Source organism: Euleptes europaea, chromosome 15 (assembly GCF_029931775.1).
Source record: "Euleptes europaea isolate rEulEur1 chromosome 15, rEulEur1.hap1, whole genome shotgun sequence".
NCBI classification, from domain to species: Eukaryota; Metazoa; Chordata; class Lepidosauria; order Squamata; family Sphaerodactylidae; genus Euleptes; species Euleptes europaea.
Window position 1 is genome coordinate 7,066,163 of NC_079326.1, and position 24,195 is coordinate 7,090,357.

General features: G+C 44.7%; 1 protein-coding gene across 1 annotated transcript in view; it reads right to left on the reverse strand.

Moving 5' to 3' along the window:
• Positions 1-24,195, reverse strand: part of CNTNAP5 (contactin associated protein family member 5) — a 603,640-nt gene that overhangs the window by 278,984 nt on the left and 300,461 nt on the right. The window contains exon 7 of the mRNA XM_056861386.1: positions 9,238-9,381. Coding sequence (XP_056717364.1) covers positions 9,238-9,381 — 144 coding nt within the window. The remainder of the gene's footprint in view (positions 1-9,237; positions 9,382-24,195) is intronic.

Here is a 24,195-nt window from a genome sequence, read left to right on the forward strand (position 1 = left end):
CACGCACAAATACATTGTCCTCTTGGGCGCTTACCATCGGTGGAGCTCCTTGCACAACGATAGGGACGGTCTGCTGCGGAGCCCCCTCTACAGCAGACCGACGGCGTTTTTTGCCGGCTGTTCCCACTCTTCCTCCTCGCTGGAAGAGGGGGACGGGGTAGTGGCCTCCGGGGAGCCGTCCGAATCAAAGACGGTATTTGTAATCCGGGACCCCGATGGGACCGTAGAGTCGGATGCCCCATCCTGGGGACGTGCGTGGAGAGCGGAGGGTGCGCCGGAGCGCCGGCTCAGTGGTCCACTTCTGCGGCGAGGCTGGCTGTCGGCGGCCGGTTTCGTCGGCTCGGCCTGGGTTTGGCGGGGAGGGGTCGGACGGCCTGAGCGAGAGGGGCATTGCGATGCAAAGTGACCCTTTCCCCCGCAGATCAGGCAGACGCCGGCCTCGAACCGCTTGCGGCGTTCCGCGGCCGAGAGGACCCCGCCACCCCCTTGCCGGAGTTCCCGGCCACGGTCACCCCGGGGCCTGGGGTCTCGCCCAATCCGTTGCTTGGACAAGTTCAGGAGTTGTTTGCGATTCTCGATGTCAGCAGCATGGCGAACCCAACCTTCCACATCCGGGGGGTTCCCTTGCATGAAGGCCCAATGTTGGAGGTCTGGGTTGAGACCCTCCCTGAAACATTGTACCAAGGTAGCCTCACTCCAGTCCAGAATTCGGCTAGCCAGTGACTGGAACTCACTTGCATACTGCGCCACCGACTTAGTCCCTTGGCGCAGTTGCATCAGGGAGGCTTTAGCCCGCTCACCTAGAGTCGGGTCCTCAAAACGGTTTCGGAGTGCTACCATGAACTCGTCCAGGGTTCGCAGCACCGGCGAGCGGAGTTCATACTGCAACACCATCCAGGCAGCCGCCTCCCCTTGCAGTAAGGAAGCCACGTACTGCACCCGGGACTCCTCAGAAACGAAGGTTCGGCCTTGTTCCCGCATAAAAATGTCTACTTGGACCATAAAAAAGGTCAACTGGTCTCCCGACCCGTCATACGTGACTTTCAGGTCCCGACGGGCCGGGGGGGCAGGGGTTGCGGGCGGAACTACTGGCGCCCCGTCTGGGGGAGCACCGGCTGGAGGTTGCAATTTCAGCGCATCTAGGGTCGTGGCCATCTCACCCATTACGCGTTGCATGATCTCCATCTGTTCCTGCATAGCCCGGCGGTCTTCCTGCCACTGCTTTCGTTCTTCCTCCATGAGGGCCTCTTTGCGGGCCGGGTCCCCTTCGAGTCCCGTGCTGGGGAAGGCCAACCGGCGATCCTTCGCCGCAGTCCGCGAGAGCGACCAGCCCTTGGGAGAGTCCAGCCAATAAGTGAGCCCCCGGGGACGTCCGTCCCGATCTTGGTCGGGGGCGCGACCCTTCGGTTTCTTTGGCTTGGCTCCCTCCTCTTTAGGGTCCGGCTTCTCCGGCTCGTCCGGTTCCTTGGGGGCATCGGGGTTAGGGGTGGTGTCCTCGTCGGCTGACATTCTGTCCAAAGCGGTACAGCTGCAGTCCGAGAGGCAAGGACTTGCAACTTAATGTGAGAGATCCCCCTCCCTGAGTTTGCTTCCCCAAATCAGTTGCTCAGACGTTGATACAGAAACAATCGATTTATTGAAGCCTTCAGGAGATGAGACAGGCACAGGTAGAAAGTTGCAAGTGAGGGGCTATACGGGTTTACAGAATATATTGACTCCAGGGCACTGGGGCACTGGGGTTCACACTTATTGTTATGGGAAGTTACAAGCTTGGCATAATACAAAACATCAGACAGATCCCAGGAAGTCTGGGCGGCTATCACACTTCCAAGGCCGCATCGGCCTGAGGGAGTACTGGCAGGAAGAACAGCGGGGGGGGGGGAAGATACATGGGCCATCAGGCCTGGCGCCTGAGACCAGAAGGTGTGAACTGCTTTTACGAGTTCACTGATAACACAGCAGGTGATGGAAAGCAGAGACACAAAGACAGAGACCCTCACACCAGGCCCCTTTTTTACGATGTTTACCAAAAGCAATCACCTTAGTTTTCTTGTCATTTATTATAAGCGATTCCCTGGTACAATAGTCAGCTAAACTGGCTAGGGCTCTTCTCATGCCAACTGAGGCCCCTGAAAGAATTACCACATCATCTGCATAAAGAAGAAATGGGATGTTTTGCTGGGCCAGTTTAAGTGGATGGAAGGCATCAGAATTCAGGCTGTCTGCCAGATTATTGATGTAACTGGTGGTCAACCTGGGAATTACATCTGTGTATCCTGAACGTTTAAAGTTGCTTGATTCCTTTTGTTCCTGCTCCACTCACACTAATTTCCGGATCTTTATTAGATTTATTGCTTAAACTCTTTCTGGATTCCTGTTTGGTACCCTTGCTCCTGACGTTCAGGATGGTATCTGTGCAAAGTCAGCTGGGACCACATTATAATCACCTCAATGACATCTCAATACAGAAAAGGGTAGATAATGTTTCCTTCCAACCTATTTAGGTTTCCTTCTCTCTTTCCCTCTTCTTTAATCTTTTACTCATTCAAACACACATTTCACAGTGTGGATAAATATGGTACAGGTACTAGAACTGGGGACAAGTCTGTGCACACCCTGAAGTATTTTATACTGCTATATATTTAAATACTTGCCTTACTGCTCGCTTGTGCTTTTCATTTCAGTCCATTTCATTTCAGGAAGAGAGCTTTTTTACACAAAACATGTATCTAACTGATATTTACACAGACCATACACAGCAACAGTAAGGGCAAATTCAGTTACTGACATGGCTCTGCTATAACACCAAACTGGGTTATTCTGTTGTGTATGATCAAACTGTGGTTTGTAATTCTTAAAATGGGACACTTCCTGTAACTTGTAGGCCTAGAAACTGATCAAGCCCAACCTCCTGCAGTGAGGGCTTCCCCTCTCCACATCAAAGCATATATTGCTATTCACTAGACCCAACGAAGGTGCACAGTGAGATAGGGCAACCTCAGGGTGGGGAAAATAATGTTAATCTGAAGTAGAAGGGTGATGACAGGTAAAGATCAGTAAAATTCTCTTATCAGTTTATATTTAAACTGAGTTTCAGGTTCATTCTAGTATGATGATGGTATATGAGGGGATTGTATAAAGATGTTTAGATATGACCTTTAGTGAGGTAGCTGTGAGCTCTAGCCCTGCGGCAAACCATAAACAGATTTTAGCAGACGGCAAATCCACGAAAGCAGTTTTATTGGTTATCATCGACAGGTTTCAGAAGCCATATTCAAAAGGACACTAGTAAGGGGCAAAAGGCAAGGGGCATAGCATATATGGAGAAGCAAAAGGAGATAACTGGTATCCTAGGCAACCCCCCTCCCAGAGGCAGGAAGGAGCACTTGGCGATTCCCACACTATGGGAATCTATGAAGACTAAACACGGGGCACAGCCTGGCCTTGGACAGAACAACACAACAGCACCTGGAGGCAGCTCAATCGCACTACCGCATACCATCCTCATGGCAAGCTCCTGACAATAGCATACAGTGTATGAAGAGAAAGGTTCAATGAATCCCAGAAGAATATATGAAAAATTAAGTCCAGTATGAGGAAAAGGGGAGGGAAGGTGGCATGGTATAGCCCGATCTCATCAGTTCTTGGAAGCTAAGCAGGGTCGGACCTTGGAAGGGAGACCACCAAGGATGACTCAGAGGAAGGCAATGGCAAACCACCTTTGCTTCTCACTTGCCTTGAAAGCCCCTTGCTGCGATTGCCATAAGTTGGTGGTGACTAGATGGCACTTTACACACACTCATGAAGAAAATATTGCCAGAGAGAGGCAGGAAGCACATGAAGAAAGAGAAAATGATCTAAAAACATTATATAGTTTTATTCATTGTGTGTGTGTGTGTGTGTGTGTGCCTTCCTCTGCACAGCAACCCTGGTATTCCTTGGTGGTCTCCCATCCAAATACTAACCAGGGCTGACCTATTCATAGTGTACTAGAGATTAATTAATTTCTAATTTCTTTTGTTCCTCTTTGTCTACGGTGAAAGTAGTCCTCTTCTGAAAACCATGTTCCTTTTGTTCTAGACATCTTTCAGCTCCTTGAAAGACACTGTGTAAACACTCTAGGAACATGCAGCCTGCAGGGGAGGAATGCCTTTGTAAGCAATGAAGTTGAGTGCAAGTGAAAGATCCAGGCCTTTTATTGTTCCCAAAAAAACATTTTATTTTCTTATTTCAGATCTGCAAGCATTTGAGGCCTTTGTGTATGGTCCCTCTGGTTTGCTTTGAGAATGAGAAGGTTGGTAAGGTCAATGATATTTGATAGTTCTTTAAACAATGGGATTACCATCCTGGCAAGTTTTAAGGGGGTTCAAAGCAATGTAATGAAGTAATGTGCTTAGAATTTATACAAAAGAGAATAAATTATTAGTTTGCATGCATCTGTCACTGGGATTTTTTCACTACTTTTGTTTGATGCTGCCATTTTGATTTGTTTCCCAAGATAGCGAATGAAGCATTTCTGCTGTCACAATGACTCCTGTTTGTTTTGAATTATTACTCCTAGATTGTGCTCAGCCACCTGACATTGATGGCTCACATGAGATAACAACACACAGCTGCAGTGAAGGAAAACTAAAAGTGCTTTCATTTTGCTATGAGTTTGCATCAACATGTCAGCCTCTCTCTGGCATTTAAAAATTCAGCTATATAAACATTCATCTCAACTCTATGCTAAGTTTTGTTTTTGCTTTTTGATGTAGCAGACTTTGACAGGGAATCAAGAATGTTGTCCATGTGTTCACTGGAAGACTTTTCACAACACCGGAGTCCGAGTATGTAATGCTGTCGCCTGTGTAAAACTTATATCAGCTGGCAGCCTCTCCCTTTATCTCACACAAAATGTGCTGGAGTCAGAGTCCTTCCAGGTCTAGGCTATTATTTTATGATTATATTTGGACCTTTTGTGACATCAACCACATAATAATAGGGGGCTATTTGTCTCTCTGGATTTGTATTCCCATAAAACTTCTTGTTGGGAAAAGCAACTCACTATAACTCGTCCAAGTTCAAATGGAAATTTTACCAGCACTGCCAGTCCCTGGAAGCAGTCCACAGAGAGCTTCTCAAGGGTTTTTCTACATGACTGTAACTTAAGAGCTTGGCAATATCGTTTCAGCACTTCTGTGAAACCCAAGCACATAGAATGCTGTAGCTTGTGCTAGTTCCAGTGCAGGTTGTTGACATCCCATAGCTGGTTTCTTGCATTCATTTAATGAATGTATTACATGTTATGTTTGGGATGTTTCCAGTGATCTAGTAGTGTTCTTCTTGTATATATCTCAGCATGTTGTGCATTTATTTTGGTTGTTTGGACTTCTTCAGCTCTTGCAGTTTTGGGGAATGGGTGAAGAAGGAAGAGTTAAGTGTGGGTGTTAGCTGTAATCCTAGTTATGATCAAGGCCTGCTGAACCTCATTTATTACTCCCAGGGTTGTGCAAAAACATTTTTGGCAAATTTCTGTTTTTTTCAGCCCAATTTTTTTTGGTAAACCCAAAATAAGCCGAATGCCCATACCAGTAAATATAGGTATTTGGCTTATTTTCAGGTTTCCCAAAAACTTTGGGCACGTTATAGACAATGGTGATTTTTTCCCGAAGCTGCTGGGACTCTCCTTCAATGGTCACCAAAGTTTGGTGAACTTTGGGACAGGGGATCCAATTTTATGGTCCTGGAAACGGGTCACCCCCTCCTGCAGGCATTTAAATTGCGAGCCAAGCTGTCCATCAGGTTCAAACGTTCAGCATTGCTGAGGACTGGCAGAAAGAGGCGATTCCAGGCTGGCACCTCAAAGTCTGAGCTCTGCCTTCATTTCTGGGTCATTTTGCATGATGTCCATGCAAATGAGCTTCCAAATGGAGGACAAAGGCTTAAATGCAAAAGAAATAAGGCACAGAAAATATTCCTTTTGGTGGCAAATGACATCCTGTGAGCAGTCCTTTATTGTGATTCAAAAATTTGATTCAAAGAGATGGCCACCATGTGGGGAAATGAAGCCTTTACTCAGGGCAACCTTCTTTTGGAAAGCAGGTTTTCATGGGGTGGTGGTGGTGAGATCAGAGCCAGCCGAAGTCTCGACCACGGAGGCTGTCTGAAGGAGATTGCTCATTCACGTGGATGAAGAAATCTCCTTCGGAAGCCTGGTAGGGTGGCAGCTGAAGCCGGCTCTTTTTGTTGAAGGGTATATCCCTCTGGATGGGACTGAGTGAGCCCCATCTTTTAACCTCAAAAGGGCCCCAACTATGGGGCCCTAACAAAACCAGTCAAAAAAAGGAAGAAAAAGGGGAGAAAGCACAGAGCCATGGTTCTGAGCAAAGGCAAATAGCTGAACCCTAAAAGCCGAATATCTATTCGGCTTTTTCAGGAATCAGCTATTTGGCTTCGGCTTAATCCCCAGGTTTTCGCATTCAGTAAACCCTAAATCTGAAATTTACCAAAATGGCTAATTTCAGGTTTACTTTTGGTTCGGGTTTATCAATATGAACAACCCTAATTACTCTTAACAGATCTAGAAGTTCTATTGCACAGAAAACAAGAATTCAGGAAGCAGCTGATCAGGCAATGTACAAAGTAAACCAGTGTAAAACATGACCAGTCTATAGTTCTGACACTTGCCTAACATGTTTTCATCAATCTCTTGGTAAGGATTATATGCATATGCCTTTTTAGAAAGTGGTTCAGTTTTCATAAGTTGCCATTGTGAGCTTTTAAAATTTTGCTCACTTTTGTTCAGGCTGTGTGCAATTGCTTGTTTATCTTGCAGCATTTTTTGATGCTTGTATGTGACTGGTATAACAAATTGCACCAATTTCAACAGTAATATTGCTATTGGATTTTGTTTGTATGACCAAGTAAAATAGGGCAATTGCAGTTTCACCATGATAGAAACTGGAACTTTTGAACCAAAACAATGTGTTCACAAATTCAGTGACATTCCTGTTCCTGATGCATAGGCCAAACACAGTGTGAATGGCTTTCTGGAGGTCACAGTGTTATGAATGCATTCCTATTGAGGCTATAGATATGGGGCTATATGTTTAAAGTACTGACTCCCTGAGTGTTCAGTCATCATTTAGAGAGGCATTCCTTGCTTTGCTGGGGTTATCAACAATACGAAAAAGGCAGAGGAGATGAGAAGTAGGGGTGAAAAAACCTTTGGGGTGACAATACAAAATTTCTTTTGAAAATGACAAAATCAAAGAGAATTGGGTAGGCAGTGATGTGTTTGAAGCAGCAGATCCAGTTATACTGGGTGCATTTTGTTGTGAGTCATCTTACTTCCTTTTCCATTAGGCTTTTCTCCTTCACAAAGGGATACCTCCACAAAGCAATACCCTGGCTCAAGTGAAGTGACTACAGAAATGTCAGAAAATAGCCTTCCATTCTAAGTGGGGTGAGGTCTCTGACTGAAACACAATTCCATATGCGGAAAACAGACCTTTCCTCCCCGTAAAACTAACACAACAATGTAGTGGCTGTTCTCTCAAAGACAGTAAGCCCTGAACAGTTTCGTTTGCACTGTAGGCTGAGGAAGAAGAAAGTGAAGGACACCCCTTTTCTTCAGGTCCAGAAGAGCAAAAGAAGTTACCGTAGTAATAATCATTACAACTGTACAAGTACCAAAGCCAACAAAATTCATAGTAGCCGCTGACACAGTATAAAACCTAAGGCCTTGACTTCCAGCATTTTCCTTGTGCATGTCATTTCAATAGTTTACTTGCAAGATGCTTCTTGGGAGAGAGGGATGGCATGGGGGTGGGGAGAGAGAGAAGCTTTTCTATACTTATTTACATAAATACAACCACCTAAAGAGGGGCCTAACATTTATATTACATTTTGTCAATGCTTTCATCTTGCTTCTGAATTCCCATAACACTGATTTGGTCACTGTCACTTATTGATGTATTTCTCCAACACACACTGACATGTATCATGAGTGCAGAATGGGGACAATTTCCATAGGTGCCCAGATCTTAGAAGGCAGCTACGGCTTTTTCATAATGCTAAGGCTTTATGATAATGGTCTCCAAGATTTGGAATAGTATTACCGTACAAGTGCATAAGCTTCATCTATGACCAACAATATTCCAAGGCTGCACACAGACAGCTCTTGTTGATGTTTGAAGTGCAGAAAAGGAGCATCTGCACCACAATTTTACCTACATTTTGGCCTTAGCTTCCCATTGCTGCTTCTACCCATGTGCCATTGAAGAGCTATTTTCAGGAATTTAAAAATCATTAATTGCTAGATCACTATAGTGTTATAAAATTATAAGCCTATTGGTTCCTCTGAATTCCAAGCATTCTTTTCTAAAGTCTGTAGATCTTTTCATTGTGGAGGTATACGGGGAAAGATGCACCCGTTATGTCTCTGCAGTGGAAAGAGCTAAACACTTCTATATTTTAATAAAAGTTGGGAATTTAGAGGAGTTAGCAGACTGTGGTAATAGATCGTTCTAATGTTATAATGATACCGAAATCTAGAAATTATTGCTAAAAAGCCTGAAAACAGCCCTCTGGTAAAATGGCAGGAAGAACAGTGAGGAACCGAGGAAAGAAAAATGGAAGTGTTGTAAGGACTATGGGAAACACACACCTCCTCAACCACACTGTCTCATAACATACTTGGACTGCATTCTTCCCAAAAAGACTGGGGAAAAGCAGGTTTGGGAAAGAGTGTTCTGGGGATGGAGATAGACTGGAACCCAGTCAGATCCCAGTGTCATGTGGGTGTTCAAAAAACAAGTGGTTCAGTTTGGCAGACAGGTGAGCCCAAGCTGACTATTCTTATGCCATCTGGCCTGCTGGTAGATTCAATGCAAAAGGTAAACGTCAGGGACAATTCCCATTAATTTAGGCAAGTATGCTGTATGAAAAGGAAAGAGCTGAAAAGAGAAACTGGATGTTTAAGAAACAATTGCTCTCACAGTCAGACAGGCATGCTACTGAATTTCACAGCCCCATTGTTTCAACTTGAAAATACACATTTTGCTTTTGGTCTTCCCTTGTGTTTAGTTTTTGTCATTTTCTGTTTCCTCACACCAAATTTTTACAGATTTTTAATGTACCTGATGATTTTCTAATGTAAGAGTCTTTTGCTTTGTAGGGTGAGAGGTATCTGTCAACAGACACAATTGTAAGAAAGAAATGAGTCAGCACATTAAATGAGCATTGGGTCCTTACCACTACATAGATCTGGGGCTTCCGTCTTTTGGCTAGGTCAACGATGTTGACCCCATTGTAATAAAGGTTCTCAATGCAGCCGTGGAAATTCTTCTTCAGAAAAGTTCCTGGTTTTCCTGGGACTGGAATTCCTCCAAAACTGAGCTTTGGGAAAAGAACAAACAGAATAATATTTTAAATCTTCAGAAACTATATTATTAGAGAAGACACAGGAAGAAATTGAGGTTCCTTGAATTCTGGTGACTGCTGATGTCATCATGAAATGTGTAAATTGCAGGTGTAAATTCACTGGAGAAAGGAAGGTATGGCATTGCCTTACTATGCTGGTTTGTTTGTTTTTGAGAATTGTACTAAAAGCACATTCAAGTTTAGAAAGGACTTCAGTTGATCATCACTGTGCTGACTCAAAGATGCCCACTATCATCTTGAAGACACTTCTCCTACTGCATCCCTGTTGAAAGAGTTTTTAAAACAGTTTTATAAAATAAAACAAGTCTTACAGGTCAGCTGGTGTCTGGACTTGAACTTTCCCCAACCACTATATCTGAATAAACCTTTATCCTTCCTTTTGACTGTTTAAGAGCTATGCGGTTTTGCTACTGCCCTCTGGATACACTTAGGTAATGGTCACAAAAGCTACTTGTTCTTGTATTACTAGTATGCTCAGCTCTAGCCAGAGCAGAGAAATTTAAAGTGAAATTCAATGTCAAGTTGTGCCTGTGTTCAACCTGTGCGTTATCCCTTTTTCTATTTCTCCACCATAATCTGAGGCACCAAAAATCATTGCATAATCCTTGCATTGACCCAGAAATAGCTTTGCTGAGCACTATCTAGGCATGTGCAGAGTATCCGATAACTAGATGAGTTAACAAGGAAATAATCTATTTGAATGTGGACAGGTGGGTAAAGACCCCCCTGGAAAAAAATCCCTGCACAGAGTAAAGTTGTGTGTCAATGAGAAAGTGAGGTGAGGACTGTTCTATTTGGCAAAATGTTTTGTATAGAGGAACTTTCAACCATGTGAAGCTCTACCTGCAATCAGAGGTTTCCTACCTCAGTGAGACCAAAATCCGCTGCCTAATGGCACTTGGAAGAGGCATCTTCTTCACTTAGCCTCATGGCAAAGTCACCAAGCCCTGTTTTGAGCCTCAGTGCACTTGAATACTACAAATGTACATTCTTATGGAATGTTAACATACCCAAATTAATCTTGTTATTGACAGGACAAATTGTGTTTAAAGGCCAGTTCTTGTTTGGGATCTCAATGGTTTGAACCCAATGACGCTTGACAGAAACGGATTTAGCTCACATGCTTGCACAAAATCTTGTGCGACACCTAGCACTTTCCTCTTTAGAAAGTGCCCAGAAATTGGTTGCACAAGATCTTGTGCAAGTGGAAATATGGTAAATTTGATAATGCAAGCAGAAATTTTACCCTGGATCGCACTCATCATTTCTTGCTTCAGACCGTCACTTGCCTCTGCTCTTTCTCTTTTAGTTCTTTGAAGTTTCTAGCTCTGGGATTCGATTCTGCTTTTTTAAAGGAGGCAACCAATATCAATTATAGTGTTGCACTATAGAAAAACAGTTTCCTTGGTGATCAGTAATAATTTTAATTACCAAACTAATTGTTTTATTTCCCTTGGCTAGGTCTTTTTGATCCCCTAAGTGTACCAAGATAAACTTTCATTACACTACAGTAGTGCTGGGGTGAAGCAATGGAGACAGTAAAACTAACAAATAATTGAATAATTTCTGAACTGGTGGATGGGATCATTAAATCACAAATCACAAAAAATCATAAAATCACACAAGGTTGGAAGAGACCCCAAGGGCCATCCAGTCCAACCCCCTGCATTGCAGGATCCCACAATCAAAGGGCTCCCGACAGATGGCCATCTGGCCTCTGCTTAAAGACCTCCAAAGACAGGGACTCCACTCCCCCACCCCGAGGCATGGCATTCAATTGTCGAACCTCTCTCACAGTCAGAAAATTCTTCCTAATGTTTAGGTGGAATCACTTTTCTCTTTAAATCCATTACTCCGTGTCCTAGTCTCTGAAGCAACCAAAAACAAGCTAGTTCCCTCATTAACATGGCATCCCTTCAAATATTTAAACATGGCTATCATGTCACCCGTTAACCTTCTCTTCTCCACACTAAACAAACCCAGCTCCTTAAGTCTCTCCTCATAGGGCATAGATTCCAGACCCCTGACCATTCTGGTCGCTCTTTTCTGGACCCTCTCCAACTTGTCAACATCCTTCTTAAATTGTAGAGCCCAAAACTGGACACAGTATTCCAAGTGAGGTCTGGCCAATGCAGAATACAGTGGCAGCATTACTTCCCTTGATCTAGACACAATACTTCTTTTGATGCTGCCCAGAATTGCATTGGCCTTCTTAGCTACCATATCACACTGTTGATGCATATTCAGTTTGTGGTCCACTAAGACTCCCAGATCTCTTTCACATGTTCTGTTGTCAAGCCAACTATCTCCCATCCTGTACCTGTGCCTTATGTTGTTTCTGCCTAGGTGAAATACCTTTTCCCTACTGAAATCCATTTTATTGTTTATGGCCCAGCTCTCCAGTCTATCAAGGTCATTCTGAACTCTGACCCTGTCCTCTGGGGCATTAACTATCCCTCCCAACTTGGTGTCATCTGCATATTTAATTATCATGTCCTCTATTCCATCATCCAAGTCATTTACAATTTTTTAAATACCAGACCCAGGACAGACCCCTGTGGTACCCCACTGGTCACTCCTATCCAGGATGAAGTTGTACCGTTAATGAGCACCCTTTGGGCTCTGTTGGTCAACCAATTACCAATCCACCTGACAGTAGCAGTGTCCAGCCCACATTTTACTAGTTTTGCTTCAAGTAGATCAAGGGGGACTTTAAATATAAATAAGCCTTCTACAATTATGGTATTAAACTGGTTTACACTAGGCTTGGAACTCTTGTGCAAGAGATGTTGTGAAATAAACTGAACCAAGGCCACTATTATGGGCAGTGTAAAATTAAGCACGCTTGAGTGTCACTTAAATCAGTGGGGCTTTGCTATATTTATCTGCACGGGGTATTGCTACCAACTAGATATAACTACAAAAATCATATTAGATTGGATTTTGTGACTGAGTCTTGGTTCTTTTTTTTTCTGTAGAATTTTTATTGACAAGAAAAATTTTAACAATAAAATTGAAAGTAAAAGTCCCCTTCCCTCCCTTGTGTTAAGTGCCCACCCACCCCCATTGTGACTTCCCGAGAAGTACCCCTTAGCTTTATATAATCCATTATTTATTTTATTTCCCTTTACTACAGTATTTTATTTACAACTCTTTCACAAGCTTCATAAAATCAATCTTTGCCGTGTTAGCCCAATGTGCAAAGGCCTTATGCCAATCTCTTTTAAACTCTTCTACATCATTCCCATGTAGACTATTAGTTAATTTGGCCATTTGTACAAAGTTTAACAGTTTATCTCTCCAGTCCTTTAAAAGAAGCCTAGTTTCTCCCTTCCAGGTTTTAGCTGTTAATATTCTTGCAGCCACAAAGCTATAATAGCAAATTGTCTTATCTGCCTTCTCCATTCCTTTTGGTAAAAGGCCTATTAGGCAGGGTTCCGGTTCCAATTTTATATTTCCATAAATCAAATTGTTAGTTTCTCTTATAACCTTTTTGCAAGAGTCTTGGTTCTTATCCATCAGATTGGTCTTTGAATCAAATGGGAGATGAGTCTGAGAGGGCTTTGCATGGGGGGGGGCGTTCTCTAGTATTAGCATTCAGCAACCTGGCTGGATTTTTGGGGGGGGGGGGCGGAAGTGTCAAGGAATTGAAATCACCGACAATTCCTTGTATGATCAATCCTTGGTTCAGGCTTGGGCCCTGGCCCACCTGATTTCCATTTCAGAAGTTTTTGATATGCAAGGAGTGTTTGAGGTCCCTTGGAACACTTCACCTCTCTGATAACACCCAGTTGGGAGCAATCCCAAGCTATCCTCCTTCCGGCCTTCAAGGCCGGTGAGCAACTTTGCTGGCTTCAAGCTAAATCTAGTTGGCCTGGTTAAGGCGGCATGCTCACCACATTTGACTTCTGTAAATATAACCCCACGCTGCAGGTGTGCTACCCTGCAGGGGCAGTGTTTTGGTTTTGTAACTGTGAAGGGGAAACTGGGGTGCTCTTGGCCTCAGCCTGGGTGAGCCCTGTACAAGAGTCGTGGCAGACTACCAAGAAGCTGGGTGGATTCCCTACTTGGGGTTTTGTTAACTCAGACTCCTGCCCTCCTGTAGTACTGTTGTGGGAGCTGGCGGATTGTGCCAACGCCCAGGAATAACCACCAGTACCAGTAGAGCTTGTAGAAAATGCAGTTGTTTATTCACAGTGCTATACACACACTCTTCCACCACTATCTCCCGACATAAGACTCATGGAGTCAAATACTTATATACAGATGCCATCTCCAGGCAGCAATTAGTGTTACAGGCTGAGTCACCCTCCAGGTGCAACTCATTACCTTCAGGCTGAGTCACCCTACAGGTGCAACTCATAACTCAGTCTCAGGCCTTCTAGGGGCTTTCCAGGTTATTACATCAGCTTAGCTTGACACTTAGATCCCCTGAATCTAAATCCACCTGTCATAGCTAATATGAACAGACTTGCATATTCTGTCACTCCTCAAGTTTGTCATATTTGCTTTGACAGTTGCAAGAATCTGTTGCAATCCACCACCTTGGTGAACAGATCTGCAATATTGTTTACACCTGCACATCTCTTTACTGTTATCAGATTATTGTTTATTGCAGCTGACACATTTTGATACCTTATCTTGACATGCTTGCTCTTGCCACAGAATGACTGCTCGTTAGCAAGAGTTTGCACTGCTTCGTTATCTGAAAACACTTGTACCGGCAGAGATACATTTACATCCAATTCCTTCATTAAGAACACAAACAATTCTATTTGTCCCACACACCTGCTAATGGCGCTATACTCTGCTTCACATGAGCTAGTAGCCACAAATGTTTGCTTAAGGGACTTCCAGTGAATTGGTGCCTTCCCCAGAAACAAGATGTACCCACTTGTTGATCTGGAATCTTTCTCATCTGCCCAGGATGCGTCCGCATACGCTGTCAGACCTCCTCCCTCTGCCCTCAGGTTTAACTGCTTATCCAGGGTGCCCTTTAAATACCTAAGAACCCGCTTAGGAGCCTTCCAGTCTCTTTGCTTTGGAGACATATTTCGTTTAGTGAGACAGTGTACAGCTTGATAGATATCTGGTCTTGTCCAGCAAGCAAGGTACAGAAGGCTACTGACAAGAGACTGGTATAGCTCTCTGTCACACTCCTCTTGCCCTTCTGCCTCAACTTTCACATACCCTGTGACCATTGGGGTATCCACAGCACTTGCATTTGCTAAGTTAAACTTCTCCAGCAATTGCTGTATTTTTCTTTGGTTGAGACAAAGAATAAAATCCCTCCTTGTCTCTGGTCACTTCCACCCCCAAATAACTTTGGATTGGTCCCAAACATTTCAACTTGAATTTTGTGCTCAACTCCTTCTGAAATTGCAATTGTTCCTGTTTTGTACTGGTGACCATACAAATATCATCTACAAAAACAATCAGGTATGACAAGCTTTGCCCCGTGCTTCTCGAATACAGACAGGAGTCAGCCACACTCTGGGTGAAACCTAATTGCTTTATGGCTTTGTCAAAGCAATTATACCATTCCCTGGCAGATTGATGGAGACCATAAAGAGCCTTGTTTAACTTTAACACCATGCCTCCGACTTTTAGCTTGTAACTGGGAATTTGCTCCATGAAAATTGTTTCCTTTAATGGAGCGTTGAGGTATGCATTCTTGATATCATAATGCCATACCTCTAGATTCTTTAACCCTGCTACTGCCAGCACAGATGTAACAGATTCAGCCCGAATCATCGGACTGAAGCATTCATCATAGTTTAGGTATTTTCTTTGGCTATATCCCTTGCAAACAAGCCTGGCCTTTCATTGCACAGCACCATTTGCAAGCCTTTTAACCTTGAAAATCCATCTGCAACCTATTACTGATTGCCCGCTTGGAAGTGATGTGGGAGTGAACACCTTATGCTCCTTCAGAACTTCCATCTCCCATCTCCCATTGACCCATGCTTTAGACCCAAAAAACCTCAAATGCTTTAAAGATGGGTTCTTCCCATATAACACTTTATAGGGGATGTCATTTATGCTTGAGGTCCACAAGCGGTTGATCAAGTAATTTGCAGTCTTGATCGCCTCTACCCAAAATCTAGGTTTGAGCTGAGAGTCTTCCAGCAGAGCTTGCATCATTGATTGCAAGTATTGATTTCTGCACTCTGCGACCCCATTCTCCTGTGGCACCCCGGGATTAGCAAGTCTCTGCTCAATGCCTTTACTTTCCAGCCACTGAGTCAGGGCATGTGATAAGAATTCTCCACCCCTATCACACTGTATCTTTTTACTTTGAGGTTTAATTGCCTCTCAACCCTGGCAAGCCAATATTTTTCAAGAGATAAATCCATCCAAAACGGGTCCTGTCATCAACCACACATAATGCATATTTATTCTTGGACACACTGTCCAGATAGGGGCCACTCAGGTCCATGTGCACGAGCTCTAGGGGTTGGCTACTAACCCTGCTGCTGGACCCCTCCTACTCTTCACTGATTTGCAAACTGTGCAGTCCAAGAAAGAGTTGCACTTATTTATTTTCAGTTCACCCCCTAATGCCTCTAGGGTTTTCCTAAGAGTAGAATATAACAAATGGCCAAGCCTCCTGTGGAGGAGATGCTGGCAGCCATCATGTGGTTTAGGGTTTAATGCTTCCACCGCATTAGACTCTTTTGAGCGACTATGCACAACATAAACATCTTTGTTAATGTGCCCCTTTAACAACACAGCCTCATTTTTCTTAATCAGGCAGGCTTTGTCCTGAAACACCACCTTATATCCAGCCTGGGTGAGGGCTGAAACACTTAATAGATTATTCTCGAGCCCTGGGACAAACAGCACAGACTTGAACGTGTGAATTATCGCAGGAAAAAATACCTCCCCCTCACATGCCACCTCCAAACGCTTCCCATCTCCCAAACTTACATGACTCTTGGCAGAACATTTCTTTGTGTTTAACATTGCAGCAGAGTTAACAAAAACCTTGGAAGCTCCACTGTCAATTAGCCAGAGGCTGCTTGCTTCTCCAGCCTCTGCCAGTACTACAGAGGTATGGCTTTGGTACAGCCTCCTCGTTAATGAGAGGATAGTGCCGGCTGAAGTCTGAAGATGCACCTGCTTCAAAGCCTCCCATGCTTCCCGGGCATTTGCCTTTCCTGACACGTAGACTAATTGACTGTTGTCTACTGACATAATTATATTAGCCTTACTGTCCCATTCCCGCTCCACTGCAGTTACAGGCACATGCTCTACGGCTCCCCACTGAGCCTCCCTCTTGAGATAATGTTCCAATCTCACCGACCATGTAGCATAGTTGTCCTGGGTCAGCTTCTCCAAGGGAATTTGAGATTGAGCCATCTCACCACTCAATCTCCCACTGCTTCTACAGCTTCTATGGCTTCTGGAATCCTGGATGCTGCTGTGCTACTCTCACTAGTCCCGTGAGGTGTAGCAAACTGGGCCTAGAGCCCTGTTGCGGGAGCTGGCGAATTGTGCCAACGCTCAGGAATAACCACCAGTACCGGTATAGCTTGTAGAAAATGCAGTTGTTTATTCACAGTGCTATACACACACTCTTCCACCACTATCTCCCGACATAAGACGCATGGAGTCAAATACTTATATACAGATGCCATCTCCAGGCAGCAATTATTAGTGTTACAGGCTGAGTCACCCTCCAGGTGCAACTCATAACTCAGTCTCAGGCCTTCTAGGGGCTTTCCAGGTTATTACATCAGCTTAGCTTGACACTTAGATCCCCTGAATCTAAATCCACCTGTCATAGCTAATATGAACAGACTTGCATATTCTGTCAAGTACAAGCAAGCTCCAGGGGCTGTGGCTCTTTGGTGGCTTCATGACATGGTGGCAGCGGTGGGATAATTTGGACTGAAGCTACAAAGGTAAGTTGCTTGTTGTGCTAAAGCTCCAGCGTGAGCAGAAGAACGTTTGTTATTTTGATTAGGAGTGAGTTATATCCTGAAAATGCAAAACAATGGCAGCTTTGTGACCATGGACATGACTGGTGTACCGGACTGGCCGAGACAAGAAACTTGTGTGCATTGGAGTGACACTGTTTACTCAGAGTAGACGCTGGCTGTGCATTCTAAAACTCGCCTTTCTCTGCCGAGTGCTGAACGAGACCTGTGGGAGCTGCCAAGACCCAGAGACCTGACTATGGAGTGCGGAGCAGAAGCTCAAGAGCAGCTGAGAGGGGAGCAGGATTGGGGTAGGAAGTTCAGCCCCAGAAATCCTTTTGTGACAGTTCCTAACAATCCGTTGGGGGGGACCAGAGACCTCGCCACCGCTGTATCAGAAGTGGGAGAGAGAGCTTGGATGAGTGCTGTGGGGGAAGATTGGGAGCGCCTACCCTAGCGCACCGCAGCAGCAAGAGGAGTGAGACTTCTGGCTGGAAGAGCTGCATGAACCCCATTATGCCCACCTGTCGAGATGACCTGTGGAGTCTGGAGGAACCCAGAGAGAGAGAGAGGGTGAGGAATTCAGGGGAAGAATTAAACCTCCCCTGGAAGAATTCACACCACAGAGCTATCGAGACAGTGAGGAGTGGGAGAGATCCAGGAGAAGGTACGACAGCTATTCTGGAAAAAGGGGGTGAGATGAGGAGTTGCCTTATCAGCCTGTTCTGAAGGAAGAGGTCACCCTGTTTTGGAAGCTGGATCAAAATGTGTTCCCACCTTACACTGAAGGAATCGATTTGGTGGCCTATTTTGCCCTTTTTGTGCAGATATGAGGTTGCCTCAATGACACTGGATGCAGATGCTGTGCTCTAGAGTAAGTGACAGTCTTTTGGACTTGATGGGGAATTTGCCTTTAAGTAAAGTCAATGACTATGAACACTTTAAACAACTAGCCCATGAGCAGTTTGCACTCTCATCCGAAGCGTACCGCAGAGCGTTTAGAATAGGGGAGAAGAGTGGGATCGGGAGCTTGCATGTAGTGGCTTCTAAGATGTCTCAAGACTTTGAGGATTGGCTTGCAGCGGCCAGGGTAAGGACTTTTAAGGACTTGAAACAGTTAATCCTGCTAGAGCAGTTCTATTGGGCTCTCCCTGAGGAGTTGAAGGCCCTCATGCAGAACAGAAATCCCCGCATGCTGACTGAAGCAACGACTTATGCAGAGCAGGTGGCTGAACCAGCAAAAGGCCCCAAGCAAGCCAGCTAGTGCCAGAGGGACGCCACATGCTACAGCCCATGTGTGTGAATTTACATGACTCCAAGATTTCTGGGATGATAACAAGAACATGCATCTAGCAATGTATAAACAAAATCTCTCTTTTAATACTAATCTTTTATGTGCTGGAAAATCAAAATTAAAAACTGTTTTGGCATAAAAAGCTAGTGGTGCCAACTCCAGCTTGGGAATTTTAAAATAAAATTTTGGGGCAGTGGCTGCATGGGGGAGGAAGCTCAGCAGAAATGTTTTTTTCCCCCATAGGAGAAATAGAAATACAAGAGAATCCATTTCTTCCTGGGCCCTGACCTCTGCAGTCTGGAGATTGATACAACCCAGTGACTTCCCGTTTTGGGCGTGATACTGCAGGACGCTCAAGGCTGTGCTCCGTATCTGGAGTTTTTATTTTTCCTTGTTTGGGCTTGTATTTAAGGCATGTATTATTTATTTCTCTTTATATCCCACTGCCCTTTAAAAGTTTATTCAAAGTCTTATCTTTGTTTTCCAGCAAGTGGATGTCATGAGGCTGTGCTCCATTTTATATGTGCTTCCAATTTTATTTATTTTACTTGATTTTGTACTTTTTCTGTTTGTCCTCGCTTATCCCTTGTATGTCTAATTAAGCCTTATTTTATTTGGTTTCCCCCCTTTTTATTCTGTTTTCTTTTCTTCCTTTTCTTTGTTATGGGAACTAGGGAGTAGGCTGAGAGGGGCTCGTTTCTGGGCATTGCTCCTGTTTCATCTGCCTCAATCTGTCCCAGTTTATTTTAGCTGTAATTCTAATATTTATATTTATCTTTGCTCCAACTCCCTCCTTCCTCCATTCTAGGAGCTGGGGAGGAGAGACAAAAATACTTTTATTGTTTGAATCTTGTGTCTCTTGCTAGAGGCTCAATTGCATCTTATTTTAACTCTTTTAGTTCTTTTAGTCAAACTTTGTTAATTTTTTCTATTTTACCTTTTCTGTTGTTATTGTTGGTCCATGTTTCTTTGGTCTTGCTGGGCTGTGTTTGGCATCTGCAGGCTGTGGTTGTAGCAGCGTTGGCTCTTTCATGCTCTTCTCCCCCCTCCCCTACCAATTAAGCACAGGTTTGACTGAAGAACACTGTCAGCAACCACTTTTTCTTGTCTTTTTTATTATACATTTATTTTTTCTCTTTGAGAGTGGGAAGAGTCTAACTGGTCTTTTAATTTATTTGAAGTGGAAAATCCTTCACTTTGACGGTTTATTTTATCTCTTATATATACTATTTATATAGTATTGGCCAAGGACCTTATATTAAAGTACTCCTTTGGGCCTTTGGAATAATTATCAGGATTCACAGTATTATTTTGTGCATTGGTACTTTTAGCTTTACGACATGGGGATCAATAGGTGAAGGCCATTTAAGGATGTCCTAGCTCCATCCACAAAACAAAGTAGAATTGTAGATTTTTTGGAGGCCCACTTCCTTTGACTCCCCATTCAAACTGATATGCATGCCTTGAAGATGACGATCCTCTCCTATCCCCAGTGGAAACTAGCCACACTCCTTCATTGGTTATGGGAGAATTTGATAAGCCTTATTATGCATGCACAGGTCAAACTGATATTCTTGCATTGCTTGCTCAGCAAACTCTGCTTATAGCCCAGTATCTCAATAAAATTTATGAAAGACTGGAAAATATAACTCAGATCTGTCAGAAGCAACTTTCTCTGTGTGAATTTTCTAAAAAAAATGTTTACAGCCTCAAGACTCTGCCTCTTATAGTAATAAATGTGGTGAGCGATGTCCTTTCGGTCATGACTGTTCCAATAAAAAGGGATGCTCAATTACACCACCTTCTGGGAAGAGAAGGCTGATGTTGGACCAACATTCTTTTATTCTGAATGTTTACCCTTACCTGGGTAAAATTATAAACTGGACCCTAAACAGAGAGCTAGGCAACATCTTCAATTCCTTCTGAATATATCCTACATTGACCTAAAGTGGGTTGAGTGAGTGCCAGGTGCCCTTCATTCTGACAGGATTCTGCTCTCTTTCCATTCATCTAGAACAGGGGTCTCAAAACTGCGGCTCCAGAGCCGCATGCGGCTCTTTGGCCCGTTGAGTGCGGCTCTCCGAACTTGGTTCGGAGCCCCTGCTCTTGTGCCCGCTCGCGCCGGCAGACGGGCTGCGGAGCCGGCGCGCCTGAGAGAGAGAGAGAGAGTGGGTCTCCCTTTCCCTTGCCCTCAATGGTTTGGAGGCTAAAGCCTCCCCTCCCCTCTAGCCACGCGATTGCTGGGCGGGCAGCTCGGTGGTTCCTGGCCCCCCCACCTATCAGCTGTTGGGTGGGGCGGGCTTCCTTTGGTAGACCTGGCCTCCGGCTGAGTCCCATTGGGAGGCCATGTCTACCCACTGGCTTTCTTGGCGGTAGACCTGGACTCCGAGGAGGGGAAAAAAGTCCCCCTTCAGAGGCCAGGTCTACCAATTGGCTTCTATGGGCCTCTGGAGGCCAGGTCTACTGCCTAGAAAGCCAATGGGTAGACCTGGCCTCCCAATGGGACTCCGCCGGAGGCCAGGTCTACCAATAGGCTTTTATGGCGGTAGACCAGGCCTCCAGACGAGGACTCCGGACGGGGAGGGGGAAATGGCAGGGACTTACAATTAAATTTTTATCAATAAATAAGATCACTATTAAGTATGATATCAAGTTTTATTCAGTGTAAAAAGGTAAAGATCCCCTGTGCAAGCACCGGGTCATTCCTGACCCATGGGGTGATGTCACATCCCGACGTTTTCTAGGCAGACTTTGTTTGCGGGGTGGTTTGCCAGTGCCTTCCCCAGTCATCTTCCCTTTACCCCAGCAAGCTGGGTCCTCATTTGACCGACCTCGGAAGGATGGAAGGCTGAGTCAGCCTTGAGCCGGCTACCTGAAACCAACTTCTGTTGGGATCGAACTCAGGTCATGAGCAGAGCTTTTGACAGTACTGCAGTTTAACACGCTGCGCCACGGGGCTTCTATTCAGTGTACCTATAGTTTAATTAAGACTTAAAACTTTAATTAAGGTTTATTAAGTTAATAAACAGTGTACCTACCTATATAGTTTAAGTTTAAGAAATTTGGCTCTCAAAAGAAATCTCAATCGTTGTACTGCTGATATTTGGCTCTTTTGACTAATGAGTTTGCCGACCCCTGATCTAGAATACCATCTCTGCTTCTGGCAGAAGGGGAAACACTTAGGATGTTTGACATAGTGGTAATAAGGTTTTTCCAGGATTCTATTGTCAGACCCTTGATTCCATATGAGAATTCCACCAAGTGAGCAAGTTTAAATAATAAACCAATGTCTGAAGTTAGAAAGGCTAGGAGAAAATCTGTTAACCTAGGGACATATTACAAGGTTCCTGGACAGAGCGCATTTAGCCAATCCTGGTGCCTCTGACCCCAAGTTGGAGGCCCTTGAGGGCTCAGGTGAAGTGGCATTGGATGCCACTGAAACCAATCTTTTTTCCTTCTTTAGTTCTCTCACTCCTTCAGAGCAGGATAAAATGATTAAAAAGTTCCATTATTTGCAGGAAACCCAGTAGAGACAACTCAAATATTCCTACTTAGCCAGCATGGTATAGTACCGTGTTGGCGAACCTATGGCACGCGCGTCGCAGCCGGCACACTGAGCCCTCTCTGTGGGCACGTGCGGCCCCGTCGCGTCTGCCTAGGGCTGTGCCGTGTTGCCATGGTGAGGGCACTGAGGGCGGTGCTTCTTCTCCCCAAGCCCATGCTCCCCAAGCCTGCGCTGGCACCTCCCTCTTTCTCAGCTGAGCTGCAGCAGCAGCTCAGCTGTTTGTCGGGGGGCCCGCCCTCTTCAGTTTGGACCGGGAGGCTGTGGCCGAGCACCTTGCCATGCCCCCCTCTCAGCTGAGCTGCGGGCCCCCCGCCCATCTTCAGTTTGTCTGGGGCCCTGCCCGTCTTCAGTTTGGACCGGGAGGTTGTGGCCGAGCACCTTGCCATGCCCCCTCTCAGCTGAGCTGCGGAGCCCCGTCCGTCTTCAGTTTGTCTGGGGCCCTGCCCGTCTTCAGTTTGGACCGGGAGGCTGTGGCCGAGCACCTTGCCATGCCCCCTCTCAGCTGAGCTGCGGAGCCCCGTCCATCTTCAGTTTGTCTGGGGCCCCGCCCGCCTAAAAAAGAATTTAGAAAATTCTACAACATTTGCAGACAATCCTACAAGCCATCAGGAAATCTACAAGGAATTTTCTAGCATTGTAGCAGCTGCAAAGGTGAATTTTAGTAACAGATTTTTACAGTTCCGTAAGATGGAGACAACCTTGCCATGCCCCCCCTCTCAGCTGAGCTGTGGGGCAGCTCAGCTGTTTGTTGGGGCCCCGCCCATCTTCAGTTTGTCTGGGGCCCCGCCTGTCTAAAAAAGCATTTAGAAAATTCTACAACATTTGCAGACAATCCTACAAGCCATCAGGAAACCTACAAGGAATTTTCTAGCATTGTAGCAGCTGCAAAGGTGAATTTCAGTAACAGATTTTTAGTTGCATAAGATGGAGACAACCCTGTGTTTTCTTACTTCTCCAGATGAAGCCAAATTTGAAGAACTTGACCTTTCCTGCCTACACTGGTTAGATTGAGAAAATCTGGAAATGGAGCTAATAGAATTTCAAGAAAGCTCTATCTGGAAAAATAAATTATATGACCTGTGTGAAACACTTGAGAAGATAGAAGGGATGACAAAGGACAGCACAGTTAGGTCTGAAAATGAAATCCTTAAAGTGTGGAATTCTCTGCCAAATAATTTTAAGTCAATGAAAGCACTTGGGATTGCTTTCCTTACTTTGTTTGGATCATCTTATGCTTGTGAGCAGCTGTTTTCAGCTTTGAATTATATCAAATCTGACACCAGAAACAGGCTAACAGATGACCTGAGTTGCTCTCAAACTTACAAAGTATGAGCCAAGGGTAGACAAATTATCAGCATGCACACAACAGCAAAAATCACATTAATTGTTCAAAAAAAATTGACGATGTCCTCAAAGATGTCACAAAAATGGTGAATTGCATCATGGCTCGTGCTCTGAATTGTCGACAGTTTCAAGCACTTCTTGAGGAGGTTCAGGCACAGTATAATTGTTTACTTATGTACAATAATGTCCAGTGGCTGAGCAGAGGACGAGTCCTGGAGAGATGTATGCCAAATGCACTTTTACCTTTCAATAAAAAGTTGTTTGTATCATTGAAAGCTCTGTTATTGTGTTTTTCTTTTAACACAAATTATGTGAATGTATGAGTTGTTTTTTTCTAAACTAAAACCTCAGTATTCAGGGTAAATTGCCGTATTGGCACTTGGCGATAAATAAGTGGGTTTTGGGTTGCAGTTTGGGCACTCGGTCTCTAAAAGGTTCGCCATCACTGGTATAGTGGTTAAGTGCAGTGGTTTAGAGTGGTGAACTCTGATCTGGAGAATCAGGTTTGATCCCTCACCCCTCCACATGAGCGGTGGAGGCTAATCTGATGAACTGGATTTGTTTCCCCACTCCTTCACATGAAGCCAGCTCGGTGACCTTGGGCAAGTTACAGCTGTTAGAGCTCTCTCAGCCTCACCTACCTC